Source organism: Saccostrea cucullata, unplaced genomic scaffold (genome assembly GCF_032062105.1).
Source record: "Saccostrea cucullata isolate Sc308-1 unplaced genomic scaffold, CSIRO_AGI_Scuc_v1 ctg5652, whole genome shotgun sequence".
NCBI lineage: Eukaryota > Metazoa > Mollusca > Bivalvia > Ostreida > Ostreidae > Saccostrea > Saccostrea cuccullata.
The window spans coordinates 25,514-41,542 of record NW_026934542.1 but is presented as its reverse complement, the minus strand read 5'-3'; the positions used below and the strand labels follow the sequence as shown (position 1 = coordinate 41,542).

At 33.8% G+C, this 16,029-nt stretch overlaps 1 protein-coding gene across 2 annotated transcripts; it reads left to right on the top strand.

The window, feature by feature from the left end:
• Positions 1–1,635: 1,635 nt before the first annotated feature.
• Positions 1,636–11,198, top strand: LOC134240979 (uncharacterized). Of its 2 annotated transcripts, none has more exons than XM_062723077.1 (2): positions 1,636–1,691; positions 8,619–11,198. In XM_062723077.1, exon 2 carries the CDS (start codon positions 8,637–8,639, stop codon positions 9,930–9,932), a length of 1,296 nt encoding a protein of 431 aa, XP_062579061.1. In that variant the 5' UTR covers positions 1,636–1,691; positions 8,619–8,636; the 3' UTR covers positions 9,933–11,198. The 2 variants fall into 2 exon arrangements, with proteins under 2 accessions (XP_062579061.1, XP_062579062.1); XM_062723078.1 differs by lacking the exon at positions 1,636–1,691 and adding an exon at positions 5,213–5,243.
• Positions 11,199–16,029: the final 4,831 nt, after the last annotated feature.

Here is a 16,029-nt window from a genome sequence, read left to right as displayed (position 1 = left end):
TAAAATTTGTTTTTCTTAAAATATGTTTTAGTTTTTATATCTAACTTTTAAAATCATCTTTCAAAAAAGATGTAACCAAATTCCCACTTGATTTTGTGTAATAATTCATGAGTTACTGAATTTCAAATGACGATACCCCCCAAAAGTGAAAATCGAAAACTCTCATTATCTTCAATGTCTCTCCCGTGCATCTGTCAGAGCCTTATTTCTCCTTTGCATGGAATTTCATTAGAGTATTTATCTTTCAGACCCTGGCTATATTTGGCATGGGTAACCACGCAAAAAATAAGTCAAACGGCGCGCGCATGCGCCAGTGAGAGGAATAAAACACCAAATTGACTGGCTCAAAAAATCAAATTGCGGAAATGTTTTCTTTCAAATTTTGTATGAATTTAATGATTATAATTGTCTACTGTATAAATGTCTATTTTTGTGGTAGTAAGGTTTGGCAATTATATAGAGATGGTAGGACGAATAACCCGCTCGTAATATATCTCTGTTTTTTAACGTCATCGTCACGGTTGATTGAAAACCATTCCATTATAATTCCCTCTCTGACAACGGGTAACAAGTTTTATAGGGGAAAATTTTTTCTGGCTGACAAGAAACTGCTATAGTAAACCGTTGTTGCCTTTTTCATTAATTAGGCAATTCGAAAACAAGACCCCATTGAATTTCCGTTAACTGTGCCAAGATTGCAAGAAATTCATAATGACCCTTAATATTGAAAAACGATGTGCATACCTCATATGCATCAAATAATACAACAAGATTTGTTGACAAACTCGTCGCTATCAAATTGCACGTGTTTTTGGCTTTTTAACGTTTTCCCTACGTGACGTCATGAATTTTATGGGTTGAGTAATTCTGAATTCTGATTTTGGTACACAGTAACTCAATTTCTCTTCTGACCAATTTTCGTAATTTTGGGTCATGTGGTCAACATTTTTTCGAACATTATGCTACCCTGCGTTTCTTTTTCCTTTCAGTATACTAGTAAAGATCTTTATTTATTTCCTTGTCTGGACCAAGATAATATTTGTAGTGGCAAACTGTAAAAGTGTATTACCACAATTAGACTCATCAATGTAAGCAGGCATGATAGTTGCATGTTTATAGTTTGAATGCAATTACATAACAGTAAACTAATTTAAAAGTTTCCGGTACATGTAAATGTTTTACACGCTTCCTATTGGCCCGTAAATACTAAGTAGACAGGCAATACCTTTAGTTTGGTTGGTTTTACATAATCTAGACCGGAGGCAACGTTGGCAACAAAAAATAAACAAACTTCCAGTAGTAAAATAAAAAATTAAACTGATTTAAATACAATTGTAATTGTAAAACCAACATTCAGTTTTAGGAGGAAATAAACAGACTTCTTACGGAACACCCGGTTATCTACAGAAAAAATGACTGCAACTACAAAGCACAAAACACGCAAAATGACCCGTTTTAAGTTTTCCTAAACAAATGTTTAAATAGACTGAAGTTATTATGAATTGCGGAATGTGCTCGCATGAGATGCAATAAAGCGTGTATTTGCATATTTTTTTTTAATAATGACGGGGCTATAAATATCCTTTAAAAAGGTTTATTCGTTCATGTATCAAGGAACTAAGCTACAAGTGCATAACTATTCCTAGTAATATACATACAGTGTCAAACAACGATTGGAACTTGCGACTCAGGTAAGTCGAATCTTCAAATTACGGACATAAAATATTGATTAATTGAAACTGAAATCTATTGTGCAATCGACGTTAAATGCTTTAGAATTTTGGAAGTCGGCGATGGACAACTTTCAGGTTGATAAATTTTAACACAAGGTTTGGTTCTGACAACTTAAGTTAATTTGTCTGATTATAAGCTGCGAAGTTTGAATAAATAATATCGTTTATTCAATTTTCAAAATGGTATACAAGTACAGGCGTACTTACGTGTACCTATACAATCTATTATAATAACCTATTTACAAGAGGTCATAATGCAATCTGCGATGTATTCTGATCAGAGATCAATAACAACCTTTAAATGATTGTTTGAATCACCAATGCGTAATAGAATTTGAAAATTTTTAGCTCACCTGAGCCGAAGGCTCAAATGAGCTTTTCTGATCACATTTTGTCCGTCATCCGTCTGTAAACTTTTCACATTTTTGACTTCTTCTCAAGAAACACTGGACCAATTTTAACTAAGCTTTGTACAAAGGATCCTTGGGTAACACGAAGTTTAAATTGTTAAAATAAAAGGGCTAAATCCATTTAAAGGGGATGATAATCAAAAATAGGGTGGGGTCATTAAAAATCTTCTCAAGAACCACTGGGCCGGAAAAGCTTAAACTTATGTGGAAGCATCCTAGGGGATTGTAGCTTCTATATTATTCAAATCATGACCCCTGGGTGTAGGGCGGGGCCACAATAGGGAATCAAAGTTTTACATATAAATATATAGGAAAAAATTATTTGAAATCTTCTTCTCAAGAACCACTGGGCCAGAAAAGCTGAAACTTTTGTGGAAGCATCCTGGGGTAGTGTAGATTCTAAATTGTTAAAATCATGACCCCCGGGGGTAGGGGGCCTAAATAAAGAATCAAAGTTTGACATTGAAATATTAAGAAAAAATCTTCTCCTCAAGAACCACTGGGCCAGAAAAGCTGAAACTTATGTGGACGCATCCCGGGGTAGTGTGGATTCTAAATTGTTCAAATCATGACCCTCGGGGGTAAGGCGGAGCCACAATAGGAAATCAAAAGTTTTACAAAATAATATAAAGGAGAAAAACTTTAAAAATCCTCGTCTCAAGAACTACTGGGCCAGAAAAGCTGAAACTTATGTGGAAGTATCCTGGGGTAGTGTAGATTCTAAATTGTTCAAATCATGTCCACCTGGATTAGGGCGGGGCCATAATAGAGAATCAAATTTTTACATTGAAATATATAGGAAAAATCTTTTTCTCAAGAACCACTGGGCCAGAAAAGCTGAAACTTATGTGGAAGCATCCCGGGGTAGTGTAGATTCTAAATTGTTCAAATCATGACCCCCGGGGGTAAGGCGGGGCCACAATAGGAAATCAAATTTTGACATAGAAATATATAAGAAAAAAACTTTAAAAATCTTCTTCTCAAGAAGCACTGGGCCATAAAAGCTGAAACTTATGTGGAAGCATCCTTGTGTAGTGTAGATTTTAAATTGTCCAAATTATGACCCATGTGGTAGGGTGGGGTCACGATATATACTACAAAGGGGAAATTTGGTAATGAACAGTATGGTCAAAGCTACTCAGGTGAGCGATGTGGCCCATGGGCCTCTTTGTTTAAAAAAATTTTATTGAGATACATTCAAAACAATTACACGTCATACATGTATCAGTAATCACTAGTGCCGGCCCTCTGTTTTCAGTACTATGTAGATATCATGCTGATTTAGGATTGAATTTATTATTTTTCATGCAAAGCCCCTATCCCAACCCCACCTTCAACCCCCACCCTCGCATTGACACTAACAAAAAGTAAGTCTTCTTTTGTCACCTAGGATCTAACTACTCCGAATATTTCATTTTTAACAAGAGGCTCATGGGCCTTGTAGGTCACTTGATTATCAGGCAACAACTTACCAACAAGTGAATTTGATTCATGTTTTAAACCAGAGGTCATGAAATTTACAATTTTGAAAGAGGCACCATTGCTTATCATGATTATGCACTCAGCAAGCTTACTTTGGTTAGTAATTCCCAAATTTTTAAATATATATTCGAAATTTTGGAAATTTTATAAATTTTATTTCATCATGTTGTTGATTTTAAAATACCAAAGTGTAGATTTCAAAGCATTAAATTATTTTCAGACTATGTACCCCCCCCCCCTAAGTACCTCTGTCCCAGGGGCCAGGAAATGAAACATTTTTGGAAAAAGCAGCTTTCTTCGTCATAAATATATACTAAGATCATTGCCATAGTATCCAGGATCAAAGGAAAAATTTTTCAAAGAATTCATGCATTTTCACTATATAAACATTAGAGCCCCGCCCTAACACAAGAAGCCCTGACCCAGGGGCCCTGAAATTCACAAATCTCAAAGAGGCATCCTTCTTCCTCATAACTATGTACATAGTTCATTGGTTTAATACCCAGGTGCAAAAAAGAAGATTTTTAAAGAGTTTGTGCATTTTCACTATATAATCAATAGAGCACCACCCTAACACCAGAACACCCAACCCAGGGGTAAGGAAATTCACAATTTTGGAAGAGGCAGCCTTATTCAACATAACTATGTACTTGGTTAGTTTATTTAATACTCAGGAGCAAAGAAGAAGATTTTCAAAGAAAAAAAATCATTTTTTACTATATAATCTATATGGCCCCGCCCTGCCACTAGAACCCCTGACCCTGGGGTCATTAGATTCACAATTTTAGAGGAGGCAGCCTTATACAACATAACTATGCACTTGGTTAGTTTATTTAGTGCCTGCAAACAGAAAAGAATATCAAAGAATTAATGCATTTTCACTTTGTAATCTATATGGCCCCGCCCTGCCACTAAAACCCCTGACCCTTGGTTCTAGTTACCCACTCTATTTAACTCTTCACAGCTAGCGGCATTTGAATATTGTTTGTGATATGAGTAATTTCTCTCAAATTTATGAAATACTAGAAATAGTGTACATTGTATATTATATTACAGCACAGAATAGTATATACACATGTAGTTTATAGTAAAATAATGGAATGAAGAACAACTAATGTGGAGATAAAATGTCTTACAGTATGGAGAAACGATCGCTCTCCTTTGTGCAAACTATTTCACATAATGTACAATTACTTCAATTTTATCCACGGCCATTCCATCATAATATGCTTTTTCACCATGCACTATGTATTTTTTGTAGTGGGTAGTGGCCAGAGTTCCTTCCGTGTAAAGTTTCATTCAGTACTGAACATGCACAGTGACGCATATTAAGGAGCGTAAATTACTCAAAAGGAACATTGTTTTCCCGCTTTCAGTTATCCTGTTGAATTTTCATTCTTAATACGACTTGATAACCTAATATCCAATAATAGACATCGGACAAAAATCTCAGCGAGCTAACATACCAGGATTGGTTTATAATAATACGTTATGATAATACTATTATGAGTAATGAGGTTTGGTTGAAAAGCATGAAACGGATATGACCTTGTAATTGACCTCCATGATTTGAATAAAAATAATAAACAGTCATTTTCAGCCATATAAAGATTGAAAGGTATGAAATGTTAATAGTTTTGATATATATATATATATATATATATATATATATATATATATATATATATATATATATATATATATATATATATATATATATATATATATATGTAGTTTCATTTTGTAAATTAGCAAGACTTTAGTATGAAATTTTTATGCTGTAAACCTTAAGAAATAAAAAACAGCATTATTTATTCTCTTTAAAGTATAAAACATTTTTACTCCAGAAGATATTTTTCAAACATGTAAAACTACCATATGAAAAGATATTTAAGTTGAAGTTAATAACTTATCATGTTTTTAGCTCTACTGGTCAGAGACCAGAAGAGCTTATGCGATAGTAATGCGTCCGGCGTCCGTCCGTCTGTCTGTCTGTCCGTATGTCTGTAAACAATTTTTCAAAACGCTACTCCTCCTACAATTTTGGTCTGATTTCAATATAACTTGGCACACAAGTAGACTACACTAAGATACATAAAATAGTGCATCGGTTTTTGATTTCGATGAACGGTGATGTCATGGTTACTAAAAATAGAATTTTCTGAGAAATTCCTTTAAAGCAATATGAGCTGCACGTTTGACATCGGAAAATTTTGTTGCAAATTTGTAATTAACTATTTCAATGACAGAAAAATGGAACATTTATAAACTTCTGTTGTTCATTTATGCGATGGAAGAACTTTTTACAAGCTTTGATTGAAGCAAAATTGAATTATTGTCGTCCTGTACAATAATGATTTTTTTTTATATAATACTGTATATTCGGTCGTTCAGAAATGTTTCTGATGAAATATTTTTAAAATTTATTTTGGTCTTATTGATCAAAAGTGTTTATATTTAATACAAAGTTATCATAATAACACATTTTACCAGAAAAATAAAATTCTCAAAAATGCAGCTCACATTGCTTTAAAACTCTACTCCTTCTACAGTTTTGATCTGATTTCAATATTACTTGGCACACAAGTAGACTACACTAAGATACATAAAATAGTGCATCGGTTTTTGATTTTGCCATGGTTACTAAAAATAGAATTTTCTGTGAAATTCCTTTAAAACGCTACACCTTCTACAGTTTTAGTCTCGTTTCAATATCACTTAGCACACAAGTAGACTACACTAAGATACACAAAATAGTGCATCGGTTTTTGATTTCGATGAACGATGTTGCCATGGTTACTATAAATAGAATTTTCTGTGAAATTCCTTTAAAATGCTACACCTTCTACAGTTTTAGTCTCGTTTCAATATCACTTGGCACACAAGTAGACTACACTAAGATACATAAAATAGTGCATCGGTTTTTAATTTCGATGAGCAGTGTTGCAATGGTTACTAGAATAGAATTTTCTGAGAAATTCCTTTAAAACGCTACTCCTTCTACAGTTTTTGTCTGATTTCATTATCACTTGGCACACAAGTAAACTACACTAATTTACATATAACAGTGCATCGGTTTTTGATTTCAATGAACGGTGTTGCCATGTTTACTAAAAGTAGAATTTTCTGTGGAATTCCTTTAAAATGCTACTCCTTTTACAGTTTTGGTCTGATTTCAATATAACTTATCACACAAGTAGACTACACTAAGATACATAATTCTGTGCATCGGTTTTTGATCTGTACAAACCAGTAGAGCTACAGTCTCGACAGAGACTTCTGGTTAAGAATAAAATTTAAAATATTTCAATACAGTATGAACAAATTCGAATTTCGCTAAATTAATTTGGGACAACCCCCAAATCCTTAAAGATTCTTTATATAGTTGAACGTCTATCCTTATTATTACAGCTCATAAATGGAACCGTTTAGTTTTCTTACTTATATGTACCAATTGATTAAATACTATATATGTACGTAATATACAAAATATGAATTCAAGAACAGGCCGTAGCATCGTTTTTGAAAGCTGGGGGGCCAACCTGAGAATTTTTTTTTTTACTTACCTGAAAAAGTTTACAAGCAAAAAACAAAAAAAAACCCCGAAAATTAAAAGTTGCCCAAACTCGAAAATCCTATTTCGTGTGTGTGTGTGTGTGTGTGTGGGGGGGGGGGGGGGGGGGGAATTGCTACTCAACGTTGTAACGTCAAAACAACGTCAATATGAATTGTTTTCGTGCAGTGTTTAAATATGTTTTTATACTTTTAAAGAATTGCATGTAACCCCATTGAAATAATCATTAACAGTAATTTGTTGACCGAACTAGTGGCCATCTTTTTCAAAGCCAACTTACCATCACTTCCAATTTTTTCCTTACAATCCTTGCTATCACTATACTATGGTTGTAAAGTGGGGGGCCAACCATCCTATCAATGAACATTTACTATAGTAAAGGTTATGTTGGGGAAAAAAGTGGGGGGGGGGCAGGCCCCCCCTGGCCCCGCCGGATGCTACGTCCCTGATGAGCACAAAGATAAATTTGATGAGTAGTTAAGCTCTTAAGCCTGATTTTGCACTTGAATTATTGAAGTTGTTCATAACTGTGTTCACAATTACTAACGTTTGGAGAGAAAAATGTTCATGTCCACAGAGACTATTTAAAGCTATGTACTATTCAGAGATGATAAGTGACAGGACTTCACTTTTTTTCAAAAGGTTAATGAAAAAAGTTTGATGGCATTTTAAATATTACTGAACAAATTAGAGTAAACTGTTTTTGAGTGGTTATTAAACAAATTGTAAGTATTTTAAAATCGCTCTGAACAGGCGAATCGGGTTCTATATCAACACTGAATTTATATGTACCATACGCCATATAACTACAGTATTTAAATAACTGTCGATATAAAATAAATGTACTTTTTCAAGAATTTGAAAAAATTATTTAATCAAGTGTAGCTTAATTTGTCATTACTCAGCAAGAGCATAAAGCTTTGGCTTAAAATACATAATAAATTGCATTACGTTCTGTATTTTTTTTTTGCCAATTCAAGCATAAAAGCATCGTTATAAACATTCGATAGATGTTAAATTTGATTGTGATTATTATATTTATAAATAAACATCATACAGAACTTAAATGTCAATAGAACGATAGAAGGCATTTCTATTTAGTTCTCTTGTCTTATACTTAAAAAATTAATTTAATGTTGCTTTGGTATAAAATACATAATACATAAGTTCATTATGCACTGTCCATGTGTGAAAATATTCTCCCTTAAATTCTTATGACTTTAGCTTGGACACTACAGGTGTATAAAGAGGCAACCTTACCTTATCTCAACATTGGCATAAAATAACGACGACGATTATCATTTATTGAAGTTTCAGATAGAAATAATACTTAAAATTACCTGTTTGTTATATTGAACTTTGGTCTATTTTCAAACTATGTAACAATCATATTATATGTGAACTCTTTTTAAAATATAGATAAAAGTTCGCTTGATCATGGACAACGACTACGAATTTGTTCAACTGTCCATGAATGCAATTGAAGGTAAATCAGAAATGGTCCTGAACTATGCAGACATTCAGTTCAAAACTACTGCTCAGGATCCACTATTCAACACAAAGCTGAGTGCTTCGCAGGACCAGCATTCCGACGACGAATCTGTGATTTATAGTGAAATGCAAGGCAGCGACGTATATGTAAACGTGTTAGCTCAAAACACATCAGGTTATGATTCATTTGACGATACTTCAACAGATTACGAGGATGTTCCTGATGAGATAGCACCAACAATTCCGCATTTAGGAAGTAAGGTGATTGAGGAAAATATAAAAGTAAGTGCTAAAGAGGAGAAAGGCGCCTATGGCGAATACTGTCATTTAGATCCTTATAAAAAAATTCCAGTTCTTTTAGCCAAACAAAAAACTGCAGTTAAACAGAAGAAAAAGACTGAAAAGTTGACGTGTACCGACATAACAACACTTGAAGATGGAAGGATGGTGGTAGTTACAGATAATGGTAAAATCATTGTTCTAAGTTCTAAAGGAATGTATTTGTTTATGGAGACGTTTGATGGGGAATTTGCGAATTGTACTGCTGTGGACAAGGATGAGATAGTTGCGGCATGTGGTTATCGAGTCCGATTTTTCTCTGTACACGAAACGGAGATAAAAGAGGAAGAAGAAAAATGCATCGATTTTCAATACGACTGGACAACAGTGCATGGAATATCATACAGTAATAACAAACTTTTGATGTCCTGTAACTTACAAAGTGTAGCCTCCACACAACCACCAACAATTAAATTATATGATATGAAGAGAAAACAATCAAAAACCATTCACACACTACCATTTACCTCTCCTGGTAAAGTTCTTTTAACTCCACACTTAAAGAAGTTTTTTGTAGCAGATCAAGACAAAAAGACAGTAACTTGTGTAGATGACCATGGTAAATTAATATGGGAGGCCAAGGACATCAACACGCCTATATCGTTCACTATAGCGGATGAGATACTCGCTGTGGCATTCAAAGAGCGTCAGGAAATAACGTGTTTTTCTGCAATGAACGGAACTATACTAAGAACGATCAAAATGGATGTTAGCATACATATACCAGCAAAAAGATTTGTGCTAACCAACAATATCAAGGAAATAATTATTTGTCCTTCTGATCGTTTTGTGGAAGAAAAAATTAGTTTTGTTTTCTTTGCGCCCATCAAGCATACTAGAAAGCAACATCTGAAGAAAAAAATTTCCAGTATGAAACTTCTTCCAAAAATGTTTCGCAAATGACATGAATAATACATTTTTCTTTAGTACAAAGTGCAGTAAACGCGGAAGTGATAACTTAATGAGAATAGATAAAACGCAAGTGGATAGAAAATAGACAATCCCAAATACGTTTCCTTGTTTTGTATTTACACTTTATAAAGTCATGTACTTCATTCATTGGGTGTACTGTGGCATTTCACAATAAGTGTCTTATGTAATCAAATAACAAACTCTTTACTAAATGTGCATAGACGCATATTTGAAGTTAATATTTTCTGTATAATATCACGACTTATATATTGCAATAGCATTTCACACGAAGATATACATGTATTATATCCAAATTTTATTTTATATTTCATTAAAATCTCTTCGATTTTATATAAAAATCCCACAAAGATTGAAAATATTTGCTTATGAAAAAGCATACATACACTATAAAGAACAAAAACGATATCATTTTCTCATACTTTAACAATTTTTTTTAATATGGGTGGTTCTTCGCTCTATTTTTTGAAAGATAATCCTAAAAGTTTGCAATAAAATATACATTTTTTGATTTACATAAACATGGCGCGAAGACCCACTATACCTTAAAAGTACACTTTTATGGCAAAACATTCGCAACTTTCCGAGAAATACTTCAAGTCCATTAAGTCAAGGGTCATATCACAAACATGATTTAAATACCCACAATCATCAAGAGCCGTGTAGCATAATAGTAAGCGCGATAGTCTTAAAACAGTGAGAAATTTCGGATTTTTATTGCTAGGGTTCGAATACCACGAATACGGTCTGATATTTTTATACAAGAAAAAAATTATCCAGAGATTTTTTTTCTCTCGGAAAAACGTTTTTTTTTTTTTTGGTTATAATTTCATAAATTTAAACAATGATAAATTTATTTAAATACTTAATTCACTAATAATATGATTTCATAATATTTGACACTATAGACATTCTGCCTGCCTTATCCCCAATCTTCTTTGTGAACGTGAAAGGACGTATCAATCAAACCCGTCAAGAAATTTGTAGTGTCAATAACTTTTATATAAAATAAGATTTTTAATATATTTTTCGTGGGAAATGCTATTTCAATATATAAGTCGTTGTATTATACAAAAAACTTGAAAAAACTGCAAATCTGTGTCTATGCACCTTTAAGAGCAATCTAATAAAGCGTCCAGTTAAGAACATTTTTCTCATGGGAAGGTAGTTTTCCACTATACATGTACGACTTATTTTACTTTAAGTATTAGTTATACACATGAACATTTAAAAAATAAATTGATTGATTGTATGCTGTTTAACGTCCCTTTCCAAAATATTTCACTGATATGGAGACGTCACCATTGCCGGTGAAGGGCTGCAAATTTGGGCCTATGCTCGGCACTTAAGGCCTTTGAGCAGGGAGGGATCTTTATCGTGCCACACCTGCTGTGACACGGGGCCTCGGTTTATACGGTCTCATCCGAAGGACCGCCCCATTTAGTCGCCTTTTACGACAAGCAAGGTGGTACTGAGGACCTATTCTAACCCGGATCCCCACGGGGGAAAACATTAATTAAAGTTTGTTTTAGAGAGATAAACCCCAACTAAATACTTCCTAACAAGATAATTTCGAGTCATTTCATTTAAAATTAACACAATTCACAAGGAAAATCACAACTTTTAGTAGCACATTTCTTTGAAGTAAATTTATTAATATCCTTCGAGCTAACTAAAATTAGATCTTCCATACGCTCCCTTATTTTTTCCTATACATAAAGAAAAAACAGGGAGAGGATGAAAATCTTAATCTAATTGGAATGATTATTCATTTAAAATTTGGTTTCTTTGTTCGAAACGGCAAATCAATTAAATATTTATATTGACTCTGTGCCGGATAAACAATAAGATATTGTATTGAAATTGGCAAAAGACAATTATAGTGTGTACATACATATACATGTATATCGGTACATGTAAAGACAAAAATGTTTTGACATTCAGATTATGCAAGCAATTGAGAATTCGGGAATTTTGAAAGGGGAGGGGCAATTTGGGGTTGGGGTAGGGGCAGATAGCCACAACGATAATTGATTTATTTAAGCAATAAACTACAATGTCAAAAAGTTCTCTGGGGGATGAACTTAGTTGGCCACGTGATCAAATCGTGTGAAGCCCGAAGAGCTTTTTTAAAAGGCGAAATAATAATGAAGCTTGTGATGACGTATATTGCTTCAAAGTCACCTGAAAAAGTTTCAGAATACAAAAAAAAAATGTTTTATTTTTCAGATAAAATATAATGTTCATTAGTAATAAAAAAATAAAGTAAAAGTTTTCCCAGCTGTGTTATTTAACTTAATTACAAAATCTAAGGAAGAAATATATTTTAAAAATAAATGAAATAAAAAAAATGTTATATCAACATATTTTAGTTTATTTAGATGGAAATAATTTCCAATAATATAATGTAAATCTCTTCTTCTTATCCCTGATTGGTTGCTCGTGCAACAGACTATTTCCGTGTCAATGTTGATAATATGAGTTGACCAATCACGTGAATTGTTTACGTTGGATGCATCTGACGAAAAAGATCGTGACGTAACGCAAAACTTCACACTCAACAAAATAATATTTACAAAATATATAAAGTTTACCTGTCACAGGTGCCAAAATCGTAAAAAAAAAAAGACTGGAAGGAAATTTTAAAAGGCAATAAAAATATATGAATTTTAAAATAATATTATAAATTTTTTTGAAAATTTAAGATGATTTTGAGAAAAGTCATCATGAATTGACACTTTGATGGAGGCTCAGGGCAGCATATCCTTCTTTAGCACCATCATCAGCAAGCTAAATCATAACAGAATGTCCACACACGTTTGTATAATTTAAAAAGCACTGCTTAGCAGGATAAATATTTAAAAAATACAAACAAAAAATAGCTATTATGAAATATATGAAGATATCAACTAAATTGAGGATTAGTCCACGCAAGTCAAAGTAAATTTGGAGATGAAACCTGAATTTGATATTGTTGTATTTACGTTATATGGGATGATTCATATAATGTAATTTGCGATGTTAAGCCCTGGATGTGAATCGAACCCACATACTGAAGTATGAAGTATGAACACATTAAAGTATTAAGAGCTTTCAAATCAAGTTTACTCATAGTATTTGTCCATCTAATGAAATGGGACAAGAGAAAAGAAAATGTGCAAACACTTTCCTAGATGACATGATGCCCAAGATTGATTTCGTGGATATATTCATAATATGAAAAAAAGAATTTAAATAATATATACTCAACAAAAAAAGAATCGCATATTGTTGAACTCATCAAGGAAATTTTGAAAATGTATAGGGAACAACTATCTTTTTTTTCATTGCATACCTGTGACCTATTTAAAGTACATCATGGGCTTTTAAACCCCAATTGTTGATTTATTTCCCTTGATTAATCATGTATATGAAAATAGTGTATTGCATGATTTCTTGAAAATCAGGGGTCTACTTTCAATGAAATTTTTGATTTAAAGAAATAATCAAGAATCCTATTAAACCAATATTTTTGCTTTGATTGCAATGTTGATGCTGAAATACCACGCCTAAATAAAGATGAACGCAACAAGGCTCTAACAATGATACTAACCGTAGCTATGCAACAGGACGTTGCCACTGCATTTGGTGTTCATCAATCGGTTTTTCAGCAGTTCAACACACGTCTCCACCAGCTAAGGAACTGGCCGCCAGCGGGTTACCACACCCAAACAGGACCGTCAGATCCTCATTCAGCACCTGCGCAATTGACTCAGAATTGCTGTACAAACTGCTGAAATCAACGTAAAATGCACAAATTGTTCACAAAAGACTGAGAGGAGCTGGTATTCGTGCACGACGTCCGTACATTAGAAATCCACTAGTGCTGAGAGATCGCAAAGGACATATGGATTTGTTAAGAAGTATGCCTCTAGAATTTGGAGGCGACGTCAACAACTTAACAACTTAACTTGTCAATTTGGAACATAGGAGAAGTTTACTTTTTATCACAACACACTCTAAAATCACTTTAAAGATTAAGGTTTAAACTGTAAACTTAGATTGCCATGTTTAACCTGATTATGCGTTTCTTGTTTTGTTGAGTATAGATTGATCAGACATGTAATAAATTAGCAACTCCCTGTTTCATTAAACAGTTGAAGGGTATATGTTGAAATTTTAGCTCCATCTTTGCTCATTTGTAATGTTGGTTGCGGACTGTATCTTGAAGTACATGTAGCTGGAAAAACTTTTCAGTAAACTGTATGACTCTACAAATGTAAAATATGTAATTTTAATTTTATTCTATTTGTTGATATTTTATAATAATTTAAAGAGGCCTACCCTAGCTGTATGAAAACGAATTTTATATAACGTTAGGTCCACTCATATATGTACTGATAAATCATGATGACATGTTGAGCTCGTTAATTTCTATTAAACAAAACACAAAATATCAATACACAACTTATCACACGATTTTGAGACAACTGTACCGTAGATGGTTTCCTTAATGTAGTCATCCTGTCTACAGTGTTGGCTACAGACGGCCCCACATGATAAAGGTTGCCACAACCTTTCCGGCTTCTGGTTACGCTTGATAGCAATAATCCACTGTTAACGGAGGACATCGTCTCTTGGAAAACAATGGAGTCCCCTATTGACATACCCTGGCGCACAACAACACGACGAGGGCATTATAAAATTCTCATATCGCTGGTAAAATGTAGAAAAATATTGCTTTCTATGTACAGTGTATATTTACAGTGGTGATGGAGAACTGCAACAATGAATACGTCCCCTACATCCGAGAAAAGGGAGATACATATATGTAACTATAAAAATAATATTTATTAATATTAAAGCATTCCAGGAGCCTAGGGGGTCAACAAATTATTTTTTTATTAATCACCAATCAAACATTTTGATAATATTGCATGAGCAATACATGTCTCCTACCTGGTTTCCCTTTGTCTTCATCATGTCATTTTATAACATGCAAAAGTTATGACCAAGGTAAAACTGTTTGATTTTGAGGTTGTGAGTGCCTTTAACCTAATAAAGTAATGCACAATAAAGACTGATTGATAATATGTTTAACGTCCCTCTCAAGAAATTTTCACTCATGTAGAGACGCCACCACTTGCCGGTGGAGAGCTGCAAATTTTGTCGTATACTCGGTACTGGGGCAATCGAGCAGGGATGTATCTTTTTCGTGCCAACACCTACTGCGACACGGGACATCGGTTTATACGTCTCATCCAAAGGACCGGTCCCCGCGTCCCAGAGTGGGATTCGAACCTGCGACGTAAGGATTAACTCCTTACTTCGCGACTCTAGAGCAAACGCTCTAACCACTGCGCCTCGCGGGCAACTGCATAAGAAAGACGAAAATTCACTCTCATTTTTTCAATGTCTTTTTCTCGCTTCAGCTTCATATTTACCATGTTGCCCATTGGAATTTAGCGCAGCACGAACCCGAGCTTAAATCATTATCAAAAATTAAAAATGCCATAATTCTGTTCAAAATCAATGAAGCAGAATGACATTCAAACTTGATCTGTAACACATCAAGACACACTAGCATACCAAAATGCAGCTCAATATCTGCAAGCGTTTTAAAAAAAAAAGTGCGGAAAACCAAGAAGGACAGACTGACAGACAGACGCAGAAGAAACCTTTCGTCCCCTCCGGGTTCACCTGTAGGGGACGTATCAAAATTAGATAATAGATCCGCTCGCATACTCGCTACACTAATATCTTACAATATCCATAGAGGGTCACGTCAGAGGTCAAATTCAGAACAGCAGTACTAGATTTATTCTTTTCAACAATATACGATGATTTTGCAGGCCACGATTTGATTGGTTGAAAGAATTTGACCTCTGACGTGACCCTCAACGGGATGTTGTTAGTTAGATGTTAGTGTAGCGAGTATGCGAATGAATCTAACATCTAATTTTAATTAGATTGATTAACCACCAGATATAACTTAAATTATGAGATATGATGTCTGAAGCAGTCAACTATCATTTGGCAAAGAAAAATTTCATAAATTTGATAATTTTATTATATCTTTATCTGGAGCTCT